The sequence below is a fragment of the Mytilus edulis genome, chromosome 8 (genome assembly GCF_963676685.1).
Source record: "Mytilus edulis chromosome 8, xbMytEdul2.2, whole genome shotgun sequence".
NCBI lineage: Eukaryota > Metazoa > Mollusca > Bivalvia > Mytilida > Mytilidae > Mytilus > Mytilus edulis.
The window spans coordinates 26282127-26298960 of record NC_092351.1 but is presented as its reverse complement, the minus strand read 5'-3'; the positions used below and the strand labels follow the sequence as shown (position 1 = coordinate 26298960).

The 16834-nt window shown below is 31.1% G+C and overlaps 1 protein-coding gene across 6 annotated transcripts in view; it reads left to right on the top strand.

Annotated features, from left to right (window-relative positions):
* LOC139485203 (serine-rich adhesin for platelets-like) overlaps nucleotides 1-9034 on the top strand; it is a 46518-nt gene extending 37484 nt beyond the window's left edge. For all 6 annotated transcript variants that reach the window (XM_071269470.1, XM_071269469.1, XM_071269468.1 and 3 more), the window contains 3 exons: nucleotides 1417-3695; nucleotides 7432-7537; nucleotides 8856-9034. In XM_071269470.1, the coding sequence (XP_071125571.1) occupies nucleotides 1417-3695; nucleotides 7432-7537; nucleotides 8856-8963 (2493 nt within the window). In that variant the 3' untranslated portion in view covers nucleotides 8964-9034. The remainder of the gene's footprint in view (nucleotides 1-1416; nucleotides 3696-7431; nucleotides 7538-8855) is intronic.
* Nucleotides 9035-16834: the final 7800 nt, after the last annotated feature.

Below are 16834 nucleotides of genomic sequence, written 5' to 3'. Positions count from 1 at the left end.
TTATTCAAAATCCCATTCATATAGAAAAACCTACTAAAGTTTTATCAATATGGAATAATCTTTATTTCAGACTCAAAAGATTCATATATGTAATACATAAAACAAAACATTCTTTGGAAACAGGATATATTGTTAAAGTATTTTTAGTATTACTTAATTTAAGTTAAAACTTTTAGATACAACTCATTGTACCATACTCTTAAAGAATACAATAAATCACTTCTAAGAATTCTATAAAACAATTGATTTTAGGATATTTTCAATTGATTTAACAAACTAAACATTGACTTAGGCATAACTTCCCTGAAGGAAGGACATTACTTCATTTATGACAAACTTATTTCTTACCCTACATCTATTACAATGATTTCTTCTAATCTTGAAGCTTTTAGAAAACTTATTATTATTTACTGTCACTTAAAGAAAAACTGTGTGAGCAGAACAGGAACACTTTATAGCATTTTAAAATAATTTTATGAGCAAGAAGATTATTTGATGTGATTGTTTGCCATTTTATGATACATTGAAAAAAATAATTGGACTTACCGAAATAATAGACAGTACAACATATCACTCTAACCACAAACACTCAACTCTTCAGAAAAAAAACCTACAACTTGCAAACAAATAAAATCACTTATGATTGAAACATGCACAAAAAACAGGTGTGCAACATATCAGCTGTTAGATTCTCAAAAGTGGATGATTTAGCAAATCTTCAGAGATTTTTATTGCATTTAGAAAAAAACTGTTTGATAGTTGTTATATTACAATAATACCTCATCTTTGTATTCATATTGTAGATCTTTGTTAATTGAATTGATAGTTAAAATGACATGCATCTAAAAGCATTTTAAATAGAATTCAACAAGTTTTGAGCATGAATCGAGATCTATTAGGCACAATTTGTAGTGAGATTAGCATTGATGTTAGGGAACTTTATATATTGTGTCTGTATGAATTGCTCCATAGAAAATATAATAAATATGAAATGACACTTCTGAAAAAAACCACAGAGGAACATATAAATGTCTTAATGTTTAAGATTGTATATACTGGATTTCAAAATACAGTTTTAATGAAGTTTCAAAGGAAAGATAGAAAATTTTATCAAGTATAAAAAGAAGATGTGGTATGCTTGGCAATGAGACAACTGTCCACAAGAGACCAAAATGACACAGTCATTAACAACTATAGGTCACTGTACAGATTTCAACAATGAGCAAAGCCAATACCGCATAGTCAGCTATAAAAGGGCCATTGCCCTTGGTGGGTAACTGGGATGAAAATGATTTCTGCAGTATCCATACAACAAAAATACTAAATAGAACAATTTTCTTTGATTTTGTATCACATTAACCTTAAAGTTTAATATGGTAAAATCAGAGTATCATTACATAGAATTTATATTTTCAGATGACTGCAGATGAAATAGATGGTCCTGTTTCAAGGGATGTAACTCAAGAAGAGGAGATAACTCATGATGATATACCAGATAAGATTGTGATTCATGATGTACCTTTAGAAACTACAATTGACAAGGATATAGCCGCATTATCACCCATCAAACCACTTGGTGGTCACAGATCTGAGGATGAAATCTCACAGAAATCAACAGAGTCTCTGGATCAAAGGACAAAAGTCTCAAATGGTTTATCAAAAGATTCTCCTAACAAAAGGAGTAAACTTCCTAAGTCAGTGAGGCCATCAAGGCCTGCTCCACCTCCGCCAACTCAACATCATTCAACACCCGAATCAAAAACAAATTTAATGGAGAAATTTAATAAAACTAAGGTTAGTAATAGTGTAAGCAAAAACAACAGTCAGAATGGAAAACCAGAAGTGCCAAAAAGATATATAAAGCCAAAATTATGTAAAGTGCCTAAAACAAAAACGAAAGCTGGTAATGAATCTGAGTTATGTCGAAGAAAGGTTAGGTCACCACCACCTCCTCGGCCTGACCCACCAAAATTATTGAAAGAAAAATATATGATTCGTCAGGAAAAAGCCAACAGCGTGTATCCAGATTTAAAAGATGTTAATTCTACTCCAAACGTATCTCAGACTGATGTTGATACTAGTAATATAAAATATGCAAATGAAACAGGAAATGAATCTCACAATGATAACAATGACAGTGCTATTTTACCAGATGATACTCAAAATGTGACTAGTTTCTTAGAGAATACTGCAACAACTGACACAAGTTTAGGTAAAATATCAGGATTAACTAGTTTGTCTAGTAGTGTGCAAGGAGACAGAACTCATGATCAATCTGAACTGACAAGTGTGTCTGCAATCAACATGTCTGATATGAATGATTCTAGACAGTTAGTGAACAGACAGAATTCTATGGACAATAGTCAGTCAGATGAAATTAGTGCTTCAATTGGAAATCAAAATGTAATTTGTGAGCCTTCTGTGGAACATAGTGGTGCTATGCTGACAATTAATGGTGATATACTGGATCATCATGTTGGTAATCAAAAACCCAGTCATAAATCTGACAGTCGATTACCTTGTAAACTGCCCCAACCCAAATCACATAGCATGAGGGATGATTCACCTAAACCAACTTTTATACCAAAATCACAAAGTTTGAGATGCGATGGACCAAAGCCTCCACCAGTGGCTCCAAAACCAAATAAAAATTACGTAAACTCTCATTACGATGGGGAACCAGGCTATAGTGAGGTTGGGACCAGTTTAGTAGGTGAAGATGTAGTAGATGGCCCAGATAAAATCAGTTTTTACCAAAGGCCACTGAGTCCAATTTATAGTAAAATAGACAAAAAATACATTGTGCCAAATCAAAAGAACTCTATTAATTCAATAGATAGGAGTTTTAATGATCCTGAGTTGAATAATGAACAAAAATCTACAAATGAGATTATTGAAAATAAAGGAACTGAAATTGATAATCATATACAGGAAAATGGTTTGGAAAATGCTCATATAAGTGAAGATAGTGATCAAAAGATGGCTGATATTTCTGGGTCATTGGCTTGTGATGCTACAGAAGAAAGTTCTGTTTCAGGTCCAAAAAATGTTTCAGAAAACAGACCATCACAAGACAATGGTCCCAAAACTTCTTCAATTCCTGGACCTGCACATTCATATCAGAGCAATATTCCAAAGAGAATGACTAGTCCTGCGGTAAAAAACAAACAATTACATGGGAATACTTCTATTCCTAAGCCAAACTTTAGTCCAACCACAAAAACTCATATTGAAAATGTTGAGGAAAGTGAAAATGAAAATAAATCAAAACCTGAAAGACCATCAAGACCTCCAAATGTTGTGAGGCATAGCAGTATGACTAGTCCCTCTCCAAGTAGACTGCCAAAAGTTGAAAAATCAAAAAGCTCTTTATCAGATTCACCAAATGTGAGTAGAAAATTTCAGAAACAAAAACCTGCCAAAGAAAGAGGTAAAATTTCTAGTGCTATCCCTAAAAGTCCCAAACAGAAAGCTCCAAATCCAATGGGCTCATCACGAACTGCTTCCAGTCCTTCAAGACTTCCACGGAAAGCTATGAACGGAGTAGTTAGTCCCAAGCCAAAGAGACCACCACCTCCAAAGACTCCTCCTACTTCACCAGTGACTGACAGCCCTAAAACTATTACCTTTAGTCCAAATTACAGCAGCATACCAGAGGGTGGTCACTTACAGATCAATGACACAGGAGACAACAGGTTGGTAGAATTATTGATTGTTACAGTTTTTCAGTGCCATACACTAGTGAAATAGAATCAAGACTGTCAAGCCCACAGACAGTCTTATTTTATTCCAAACTAGCTGCAATATGTAACCAGTCTAGTATCTAGTATGCCAGGTTTTGTTGTCTAACACCAACACGAGACCAACAACTTAAGGTTTAATATTAGCACTTTGATTTAAAATCAAAATAGTTTATTTCTTATTTTGTTCAAATCATAAAAAAACATAAATGCTTCAATCTTGAGAATGGCTTGCCTGCAACATTAAAAACCTTTGTGGATAGTTGTCTCATCAGTATTCATTCCGCATGTCCTTATATTTATACTGTTAAAAGTTCAAGACACTAAATCTCAGACACCATCATCTCTTCTATATCTTTTCCCAGTACACAGCTTGAATAAATTTTGTGATGTATTTGCAGCGAAATTTTCAATTTATAAATACCCTTTTGACAAACCTTAAAATCATACATTTTGGTATTTCAGAATTTCTTGTCCTGTCAGAATCAACCCAAAACTTTCCTGTTTTTTTTTAAGAATTTTAAATCTCATTTTACATTTAATTCAACCTGATTTTGTTATTTACAAACATAATCTCTCTATACATGTTATAACTTAGGAGCTTTTTAGTAAAGAAAACTTATAATAAAAGGGAAATAACTCGAATCAGTTATTTTGACTTTTAACATAAAAAAAATCTGAAAATTATTTTTGTTTGTACTGGTTTGCTTTATTCCCATTTATGATAAATCAGTACATAAAAAACTTTAATTTCCAGACTGACTTTTTGTTTTGTCATTGTTAATTCACTTGTCTTGAAGGAAGTCATGAAATTAAACATACTATGCAGCTGGAAAACTAAATGCAGAAATTATTGTAAAGTTTTTATTATTGCCAAAAATGCTTCTTGGGGAGTACAGTGTCACAATAATAAAAAAATTACATTGCGTTGTCTGACACATATATCTATGCAGGTTTCCTGAAATTGCAATTATCTCAATGTATACTTTCTGAATTATGAGTAACCTTTATCCAGTTTTATTCAAGCCAAACTTTATAAAAGGCAGAATTATTTACAGGTATAGGGCAAAATATTTATATATAACAGGGAGCTTTGATAGAAAGATTAGCAAAACTGACTGTCACATGTCAGCTTTGCCTCAAAAAAATTTCAAATTTTATAGTATTGAAAAATTGTATATACATATATGTACTAAATACAATTGCCTGGGTTTAAGAAAAAAGTCAGAATTATGAAAGAATAAAACAAAAGTGTGTAATATTTTTTTTTATAAATAATTGACATGTAGTTATACAGTAGTTATAATGTTTGCTTTAACCAGTCATTGAAAAATACTGAAACCTTTTATTATAATTATTCCTGTGATTTTAATTTTGTTCAGTTTAGCTTTATTTTCGGTTCCCCCATTAAATCCACTGCCAATCCATAAATAGTTTGATTCATCAAACTTCATGCTGACTGGGTATTCTATTTCTAAGCTTTTCAATGATTGGTGTAAAATTTGATAACCATCATTGTTAAGTATATGGAATGCATTGTTAGCTGAATCTAACACTATTATTTTTGCGAATTCTGTAACTACTATATCGGAAGGAAGGAATGGTCTTGGACTGAAACTTGGATGTAGGTCACTGTACCTCCATTTGATATTGCCATTCTCAGTGAGTGCTACGACTGTCCCAGCTGATTGACTGTTTCTGTCAATAACATAAATCCTACCCTGATGTGATGTTATCCGCAATGGAAATGTAAACAGTGCTTCATTTATATGGGAATATTCAAAAGTATTACATAATTTTCCATCAGCGTGTATAGAAACCACACAACGAGAGCTATGATTTGATAGTTTAAAATTTGCTCCTAATTCAACAAGCCCTATCCAGATGAGTAAATCATTGTCCTTCTCACAGTGAATACACAGAGGTTCCATGTTCAAATGTTTGGGAAGTGATGATATCTGAGTTTTATTGTGGCTGTTTTTCTTCACTAGTTTTATAGACTTGTCAACTCTGCATATTAGATACAAATCCCCGACGGAATTAACAGCTATATCAGCTGGTTCTAAACCTCTTACTTCATCAAACTGCTTCAGTCTGTTGGTAAATATTGTTGGTGTTAGTTTAATTTTACAGATGTCTCCTTCATAATGACAAATGAATGCTTCATCTTTATTTACCATTTCTATACTGTCTATTGCTGGTAAGTTTGTCGAGAATGTTTTAATGAGTTTAATTTCTACTGTTCTTGTCATGAATAAAGAACCTGCAGCAGCTGAATGCCAGACAGGGGGCTGATTGCTATTCTCCTCTGGGTAATCCACGATAAGAAAACCTGAATCATCAGATGACATTCTTCTCATAAATTTCTTTCTACTTCTTTCTCCAATGGTAAACTTCTCCTGTAAAAATTCATCTATATTAATAGTTCTATGATACGAGTGGCTTTCAACAAAGCAATCTGCACAAATCAGAAAATTGCAATTTTGACAAAAAACTGAATATTTTTTTGTGCCATGTTTCTTGCAAGGCATTTTTCGAATTTCATTTTCCATACAATTGTTGGTGGTGATGCAATCAAAGGATAAAACAATGTGACTTGAATTTGATGGAGAATTAGAATGACAATCCTTGCACTTTTCACATAATGTAACTTTACACTCAACACAGCGGTACTTCAGATTCTTTGTTGTACAGCATTCACCACAAGATAATGACACTTGTGAATCACGTCTATTCATTGTTAAATGTTTGTAACTTCTCTGGTCTCCCTTAATAATATAAACACATTTCTTTTCTAAAATTATTAGAATGTGTGTTCAGTTTAACTTTCTGTTCTCATATGGTAGAGTATTTTACATTGATAAGGTATATAAATAATTGTTTTTGAAGTGGCTACATGTTTTTCAGAAAACATTTCCTTGTGAAACACTTAGATTTACTTCTAGTTTCCTGATTGATTAAGTTATGATAAATCTTCATTTGGATGGTATGGATTGTTTTAAATTTGTTATCAAATAGTTTGCAATTGAACTGGGATTGAGCACAAAAATATCATGATATGTGCTATGTTTTCTGGTCGGTCTGTTCGTCCGTCTGTACCATTTCAAGTTAAATTTTTTGGTCAAGGTAGTTTTTAATAATGTTGAAGTCCAATCAACTTGAAAGTTAATACACATGTTCCCTATGATATTATCTTTCTAATTAAAATGCCAAATTAGATTTTTGACCCCAATTTCATGATCCACTGAACATAGAAAACAATTGTGCCAGTGGGGCAGCTGTGAACTATGGACACATTCTTGTTCTTGTCTATTTTATTAGCATTGTGTGTAGCTATAGACATTTAATTTTCTTTGACATTAGATGATGCATAAACTCACTCCATTTATGACCCCCACCCCACCATTTATATTGAAGTCAGTTTTGTTCACAGAAACATATGTTGAAGCAGATTGTAAAAAAAATCAGGTAGATGGAATCATAGATTTACAATGGACTTTATATAAACTAATGTTTATACTAAGAATAGAAATACAAATAGCATGAAAGTTTTAAAATTTCTTCCAACATATAGGTTTGTCTGGGCAGGTTGGTAATCCCTAATCACACAATTCAAGATATAATACTTGAAACCATCTTCATCTTTTTTACATCATAAATGATTATAAAAACCAGTTTGTTCATATTTCAGACAAAATGAAGGAAGTTTACTAAAAAAGGCTATCACATCTTACACAGCTCAGAATGAAGATGAATTGTCTTTCCAAGAAGGAAGTTTTATCCAGGAAATTAGTCAGGTGACTTCTTTATAACTAATTATAGATTAAGTTTTAATTGTTATTAAATTTGATTGACAGCAACTTTTATGTGGATAACAAAATGTTAGAATCATGGGTCATTGCTAAATTCAAGTGGTTTTTTTCTCAATCTCTAGAAAAAGCAAGACGTAGGGATTGCTTTTCCAGCAATGACTGCGGCACTGGTGGCATCAACAAAGTTTTTTGCTTAAGTTAGTTTGATATGAACTATTGTGAGTTATTATAATTCATGTTAAAATGCCATATTATAGTTGGCTAATAAGAGAGTGATCATTTATTCTATCACATGGCTGAGCGGGTGACAATTTTTTTTAATGTCACCCTCTTGTCCAGACCAATCAAATTTACTATTCAAGGACAATGAATTGAATTTACATCAAGTAATTAAAGACAATGCTTAAGTTCTACGTTTTGAATCAGATCTTGTTATTTGACTGTCAAAATAAAAGATAAAACATTTTGCTTCACTTCTGTTGATCTTTTTAATACCTGTGACGTTGTTATGTACGTGACGTCATAGAAAATACTTTTAAATACAACTCATCTGTAAAAGACAATAATGATAGAAAATTCAGTATAATAAATTAAATAACACATAGCTTTGCCGCGGTTGACAATGTTTTCTTAAGGTAACAATCTGCTCTATCAACCTCTCATCTATGTGTTATTTATATAAGATCATTCATATGTTATACAAAGTTGCATTTCTATCAGTACATATCTGTTTAACCACTATTTCCAGGCCCTGCCTACTAGGTCATTGTCAAGCACACTTTGAATTAATAGCAGTTTTCAATGTTAAGTTTTTCGCTTAAGATATTTTGATAGGAACTACTTGTGATAGATCATTGATATTAAATATGAAGTTGCATTACTATCATTGATCAGTTCATATCAGTTAGTGGACTATTTCCAGGCCCTACCTTCATAAGTCATGGTCCAGTTAATATGAGTACAAAAATAATGATCCAAACTGAATGTTGTAACTGCTTAGTTTTCACAGCATTTATTTATGAAAAATTATAACTATGACTGATGATGAGTCAGATGTTAATGTGACCTATTTATAGAAATATCATGATTTTGATAATGAATTTAGTCCTTTATTTAGAAAAAAGTAAGTATACATTTTTGTATTTCTACTTTTGCTTATGACTTATTGGGGGGAGTTAAATTATCAGATTTTTTCCACATGAGATAAAATCAGTGTATATGTTACTGGAAAATAACAGTATTTTGTTGCAACCAATGTTATATTATAATCATCTGGAGATAATCATTTAAATTATCATTACAGGATGATGAAAGTGGTGTATGTGTAGGGATGTTACCCAATGGGGACACAGGCTTGTATCACAAAAGTTTTGTAGAAGATTCCTGCCATGAACAGCAAAGTGTTGTGTGAATTACATTGTAATTAAATTCAGTAAATTACATTGAAATTATATGTTTATTCAGTAAATTACATTGTAATTATATGTTAATTCAGTATTGATCAAATCAATCATGTTATCACCTTGGATATCACTGTGCTTAAACGGCTGTGGGTAACTTAAGTTACCCACAGCCCAAGATGGCGGACTCTAAACTCGTTGATATTTAATTCATACAAAATGTACCTTTTGCGACGTTTTTCATGCAGAATGTAAATATTTATAGGATTATTGAATAAAGAAATGACTAACAATTACCATAAATTTGTTAATATAGAGTTCACTAAAGCGCAAGGTCAACTTTAAAAAATGCATAAGATGTCCATAACTTTTTGATCGAAACTAAGCAGACTGTCCGTAACTTTATTTTTAGATGTGGGTAACTTTTGATTTAAAATTTTAAGAATTATAATTTCAACAATTAGAAGACAATTAACATCATATTTGTAACTTTCGCGGCCGTTTATACTACTCATTCACCACCAAATGTTACACCACAGAAGTTTTATGTGGGGTTTGTGGTACTCCATCCTGGTTATGGTTTGAACTTTTATTTACTGATGTGCGTCTTATCGACGTTTTTCGCTTGTCAGACCAAGGCTTTTCCATACTCTTTAATGTTTTGAGTTTAATTATATGTGTGCGGTTTACCTTCACCTCTGTTTCTTTCTATGTGTATTTTGATGAATACTCTTTGAAGCGGCTCGGTATTTATACATCCCACCAGTTAGTTATAGTGTTATAATTTTTTGAATATGTTTCCTAGTATGTTTTTTTTTCTCTCTTTGTATGTTATCAGGGGTTGTTAGACTATTAAATTACCCTGTTGTCCTACGTAGTTATTTATATTTTTATATACTATGTCGAATTGTTACACTACTGTATGTTGACTGCTCTTTTCCTTTTATTGTCACTGACTTTTACCTATTGTGTCTTTTAGTTTTATTCAGTTTAATGAGATTTAATGCAACTTGCATACAAATGAAATATGCAGCTAGCTGTAAAACTAGGTTTATTCATTTATACAAAATGTCCTTTTTTAAAGTTTTCCCATTTACTGTAAATATTGGCTAGGGTGCCGCAATATCACCGTGCGCAACGTCCCCGTGTGTCCAGATTGACACCCCTTTTATTTTACTGTCAATGCTGATGGGATTTGTTTTTGTGGGGATGAGAGAAAGGTGTTTTTGGCTTTTTCCAAAAGACGGGAAAAGTTTGTGCACTTAAGTCTCGTATAGTATATCCACTGCATGCCTGGGAAATTTGGGTTCCCCTCCAAAATCCCGGATTCACGTACGCTACCCTTGTCGTTGCTGGCAGAAAATCAGTAAGTGTATACATGCTACATGTATGTGTAAAAAATACTTGTGTAGTCTACTTGTTCAAAAATAAAAACGAACAATGATGTTTCAACAGTTTTTCTGCTATGATCGGAAACAACCCTCCGAACTAGGCGATTCGGGTACCTCGACGTTATACAAAATGAGACCCGAGTTTTGCGGATTTATCGTGATTTTTTTCATATTTTTTCCAATTTTGTCTTCCATCGATACAATGAATTTTATCATACTAGACATCTACTTCGTTTTGTGAATATGTATTCGATGCAATCTCTATCATCAGTTTAAACATTACATCCGCGTATGTCGATTCTTTGAAAGTTACGGACATCTCTATTGGTATGATGAAAAAAGTTACGGACAAGTTGTTTTGAAGTTACGGACAGCCTAAGTGTTTTTTTAAATCGTGCTGTGATCGTTTATTTTGTAGAATTTAATCACCTTTCCAGTTTAGGAGTTTCCCTAAACGATTAATACAACTTTTAAATTCAGTTGTTTAATTGATGCATTCGTGGTATTGTTATTCTATAGAAGAAAAGTATCTAACCGACGCAAGGCGGCTCCATCTTGGGCTGTGGGTAACTTAAGTTACCCACAGCCGTTTAAGCACAGTGGATATGATCTGTTATTAGTTTCCTACTTCTCTTTGTTTTTTTTTTGTTAGATGAATTGGTTATGAATTGGTGCCAAACAGAAATCCACTTGCTTTCTATTTATTTCTTTAGCTATGAATTGTTGTCTTGTAATTAGGAATTAATACATACAACAATGAAAACATATATAAAACAGTGAACAGATCATTATTTCAACTTTTTGTAAAGTATCATTAAATGCCTTATCACTCGTGTATTATGGCAAGAATGCAATTTTTTTAAAGTATTCTTTTACTTATATGTGGGTAAAATTGATGTAGACACAATTGATGAGATATATCAGTATTGTTCATGTTTTAATTCAACAAGATTCTATATTTACATTAAACATAATGGAATCTTGACGTTAAGTTAACAAGGATGACTTATTGTTTGTAGATTTTAACCTCAATGAGATAATGATTAAATCTATATATGTAAGTTTATAACCGAACAAGTGCTATTAATTGAATTTTGACAAAGGGTTTAAACTTGTCATGTTCAAGTAGGAAATATTGATGATAACTTTGAATTCTTTGATATTAGTGATAGGTTTAAACCTCCAATACCTAATTATGCATTTTATGTTACCTTTAAACTAACCATGTACTATAAGAAATCTTGATATCAGGGTTAAACTTGTCATGTACAAGGATAAAACTCCAAGAGCTAATGATGAAATGTTTTCGTTAGCTTAAACTCACCAAGTACTATTTATGGTATCTTCGCGTCAGGTGTAAACTCGTCATGTACAAAGATGGACTATTGATGTTCACTATTATCTCTTAGATGAATGTAGGTATAAACCTTTTAGAGTCAATAATGAAATATGTTCTATAAATTTAAACTCTATGATTTTGATTGCATAGGTTTAAACTCGGCTAGTTATATGATGAAACTTTGATGGTAGGTTTCAACTCACTATGTACTATTAATGTTAATGATTTTCATCCTTAATTCAGTATCTGTCATATATACACTACTTTTCAATGCAATACTTAAACTAAGTCAGGTTTTTTTGTGCAATATAACAAGTCACATGGCTACACGTTTTATGTCAGATAAATCAATTTATTTGTCAGATTTTGTTAGTTATATTATTTTTAGTTTTAATATCTAATTTTATTTAATAAAAACACACATTTTACATTATACATGAGTATTTGTCACAAATAGTTCTTGTCTTTTCCTTTGTTATGTTAGAGAATACATTTATTTTTATTTTAACGATTTGTATTTGTATATATTTTTGAAAGAATATAATGCCATTACTTGAAGTCATTTCAGTCATAATAAGTGATCTTTTAATTATCTTTTATGTGCAATGTTTCAAGTGTCAATTATTAATTCTTACATCAGCAACTGTGCAATTAAATCATGTTCTAAAACCTCTCATTTCTCATTGATAAGCAAACACAAAACCTCTATTTGAATTTGATTTCTATAAAAATGTTCAAATGTATATAGAAAATATTATTTTTGTTTCAATTAGCTAGCCACAGGATAATCAGTGTGTTAAAGACACAATCCAATAGGTTTTCTCTTTGATTAAGAAAGAAAAAACACACATGAAATTATCATGAACAAAAGTTTTTTTAGTAAATTTGTTAAGCAATTTCCAAAGGGCCAAACTTCATTGATTATGCAATGTATATGTGCCACAGTTGTTTTTTTTTTACCTTTTATTGTTTCAATTGTTATGTTGAGTGTGCTGAATTCCATCAGTTTTTTTGTAAGTTGGAAATTCATAGATTAGGAAAGATAACTGTTTATACTCTTTGTATGAGATCAAGATTAGTTATAAAAAAAGACGTACAAGATCATGGAAATTTTAAAATAATATTATAAACAATAAGATTGTTTAAAATAACATTGTATAAGTAATGTAAGATCATAAATTATTGAGATGTTTTTATTATGCCAAAAAATGCAACAGGGTTATAATTGCAATAACTTAAATTTGCATCTCACATTCCTGTCCTGTTTTCAACAACAACAATAATGATATTAGATGTCTACCATTCACTCTTAGTTAAAATTGACAGTTTTATCTTTCATAATACATGTAATTAAATACATTCACCAAATTGTTTGCATTAAAGGGATAATTTGCGATTTTTCACTTTTCATCTTATTATGTTCATAATACCATAAAACACATATTCACCGAGTTTTATTTTGATATGAAATCTAATAAAGAAGAAAATTGGGAATTATTAATTTTATTTTTTGAAACTTCCTGACTTATGTGACGTAGTTTAAGTCTTTGATGCATGCCGGGAGTGAAAATATCTCATTTAAGTCTTGTTCTTTAACCATCTAATAACGCGATTTAAAGCGCATCGACGACTTTTGGTGTAGCTATTAACCAACGAAAAATAAGTGATAGCCATGCAACTTTTAAAATTAGATCGTGTGGATTTTTTAAAACGAATTTTAATAATAAAAGTAAATCATACAATAGAACATTTTTATGATTTGTTTTCTAAAAATACTTTAAACAAACATGAAACTGACATGATCGATAGTGTATTGAAAATACATGTTTGTATTCTGACCTTTTCGCTTCATTCCAGCAATCATTTTCACTTGCTTGTACGGTGGAAACAATAAAATGTGGAATGCGTAGTTTAACTCAAGGTAATCAAAAGATTAGCATTATGTAATTCTAATCTTTTGATCCTCATTCAGTGAAATCTAGGCGTCACGGTTCACTGGCATTTCAGGTGCGAACAACATTTCGTATCAATTGTAAACGGTAGTCAGACAAAATTTCAGACACATGAATGTAAAAAAAAAAAAATTAATTAAAATTAATTAACGGGAATAATTAGATCGCACAATAACTGGATAGCTGTTGTATATTTTTATATTTTGCATAAGATCACTTTTAATGAATTATGACTTTTGATTACTTTAGAAACGATAAAATACTGAATTATTTTAATTGAAGTATTTATAAAATAAAAATAGCCTTCTAAACACGAGTTTATGAACTAAAAATTGTACTATTTCAAATTAGGATCGGCAGCCTTAAATATTTCAAACAGATCATTAACAATAGCAATTATATATTTTATTCCATCCAAAGTGATCTTTAATTACCTATTTAGGAATTAATGTGCTCATCAAAATATTTTAAATCTCACAACACATGAATACTTCAGATATTTGAAAAAAAATGTTTTAAAAAATTGACAGGAAATTACAGGATCTAATTGGAATGGAATCGACAAATTACGAACAGATATGCTTTTCAAGTGTGAAAAACAGCAACAAAATTTATACATAATCGGGAATGTCCTTCTTAAAATACTCTTCGTCTCACACCGTAACTTTATGTAATACTTTAGCTATTTGACCAACGATGTATAAAAAAAAGACAACGAATTTAATGTCATCTTTCCCTATTTTTTAATGTTATTATAAGTCTGTTTCAACTGGCAAGAATACCACTAAAGCGGACAAGCAGTTTCTTTAAATTGCTGTCATTGAATATATCAAGAGAGAAAATAAATCCCGAAATTGATTTGAAACTTTGATACTCTATAGTTTTCCTGGAAAATATTCACATCCCTCGGTATAAGTGTACTTCCAGTTGCGTATATATTACATGCATGTCGGAACAATTGTGATGAAGACGAATTTCTTCCTTTTTTCGAGAACAATCTAATTGATATATAAATGTCCATAACTTCTGGTATACAATAGTCTATCGACATTTGATGATTACACACTGTTGGCATACGTGGACTTGTCATTTTACAAAACTTTTACTCCAATTTACGCAAAATGTATGTTTCTTTCTTATGTTCTATGTATACATGTACATATTTTAATTTGCGCTATAGTTCCGTAACTTATAATCCAGGCGTATATACGAATGGTCATCAAGTGCGTACTTTTTTTAAATCAATATTTCTGGTATGTTCCAATCTGTCCTTCACCATTGACAACGAGTATATATTACATTTTACCAAATTTACCCTTAAAAAAAATACGTATATAGATTTTTATTTCATCAGATCTGTTTGTTTTTTTTTTTTTGGTATTATTTATTTTTTTTATAAATAATTTTCTTTTCACCAGAAATGTTATTCGTAAACAAGCGTATGAGTTTAGTAATGACTATATATTACATCACTTTCGGACACTCAAGATAGAGATGTATATTATACACCTAAAGTAATAGTTTAAAATGGAAAGTTATAAGTTATCGGCCGTGTACACTTATCAATACACTAAGAAGTGAAACAATGCATAAATTTGCAAACTCGACAGGAAATCGCTTGAATACCTGGACGTGTCACCTCACACCCCCTACAATACCTTTGGGAGTAATACCTTTAGCCATGCGGGTGATCAGTAGAGCGAAGATCCTAATTTATTTGAATAAAGTTTATTACATAAAAGAATTATGAACTAATTAGATTTCCGAAAACAATTCAAGTTTCACGGAAGACTTATTTATGATTTGAAATTTTGACTTTTTCACTAATTCCTATATTATCAGTCTAAAAATAACTCATGGTTAATAAAAAAAAAAAAGAAAATTTTCCGTATCAAGTTAACTAGTCGAATAAAACAACCGTACGATTGACGAGATATCGACACGCAATTACGACTACAGCGGGTTACTGTAGTTCTGGTCCTTAGACATATCGTGAGTGCAAATCGGACAAGGTGACAAAATGGCTGACCGCAGAGAATTGATACTCTAAATTTAAAATCGATGGTGATCTCTTATCTAGCAGAATAAAACTTTAATATCTATGAATTTGAGCATTTTTATACAGAATAAACATAATATCAATTTTAGATTTTTTTGCGAAGTTTCCCTTTAACAGTTCAAATTCTTAGTGTTAAACTTAACAGTGACAAAGTATAAACATATTTTAGTGTTGCATGATATAAATTTCAGTTTGATTTTTGCCTACTTTTCATTAGAATGAGGTCACAATTTTATTAGTAAAATGCTCAAAATATTTATCATGAAGAGTTTCATTAACAAATATGTAAGCAGAAGTTTTTTTCTTGCAGTACTTATGTGTTCACAAAATATTTCAGTCTGACTTGTGTCTGCTTATACTTATTACTGACAGAGTTTGCAAATTTTGTCAGTTTTTTTATGTCTTTTTTTCCATAGTTCAATTTTCAGTCATATAAAGTTACAAGTGTATTTTCATTCTCTCTTATTAACCACAATGTTTTTTGTTCAATAAATTTTGCTCCAGTTCACAAGTCCTTTTCAAACTTTAAAACGGTATGCCTTGGCAAACTTGTGATTCCAGCATCACTCTAACCACACCATTCTTGAAAAAACTTCATAATGAACCAGGCAACTGTTGTCAATTAGTTATTTACACAACAATACAGGTTCTTCTGATCTTCATGCAGTGCAGCTTTTATATAGGGCCCTAAATTTCTGGGAAGATTTAGTCATTGCTCCCTATTTTGATTTCTAACAATATTTTGTCCCTTAAAATAACTTTAGATATAGTTGATCAATCCTTGTTAACTTTTAACTTTGTGTTCAGTGGCACTACCCATTTCTAAAAAAAAAAGAGACAATTGGGACACATAAAAGTTCCTACAAATTTTAAAGCAGCATAATTTTCTATAAAAAAAACCTGTAATATGTTGATATATTTTAATATTAAAATTGACCAAATGCTAAAAAGGTATTTTGTTTGTTAATTTGATTTTTGATATGTTTTCAACAATTATTTTCCCTCGGGTTCCTCTTAAGAGCTGAAGTATTTACTAAGTGATTCTGTAGAACACCTACTATTATCAAGCTTTAAATGACAAACAGAACCAATATTTGCACTTTTATTTGGTCCACAGTTTGTCATGTTAAGCCTATGAGCG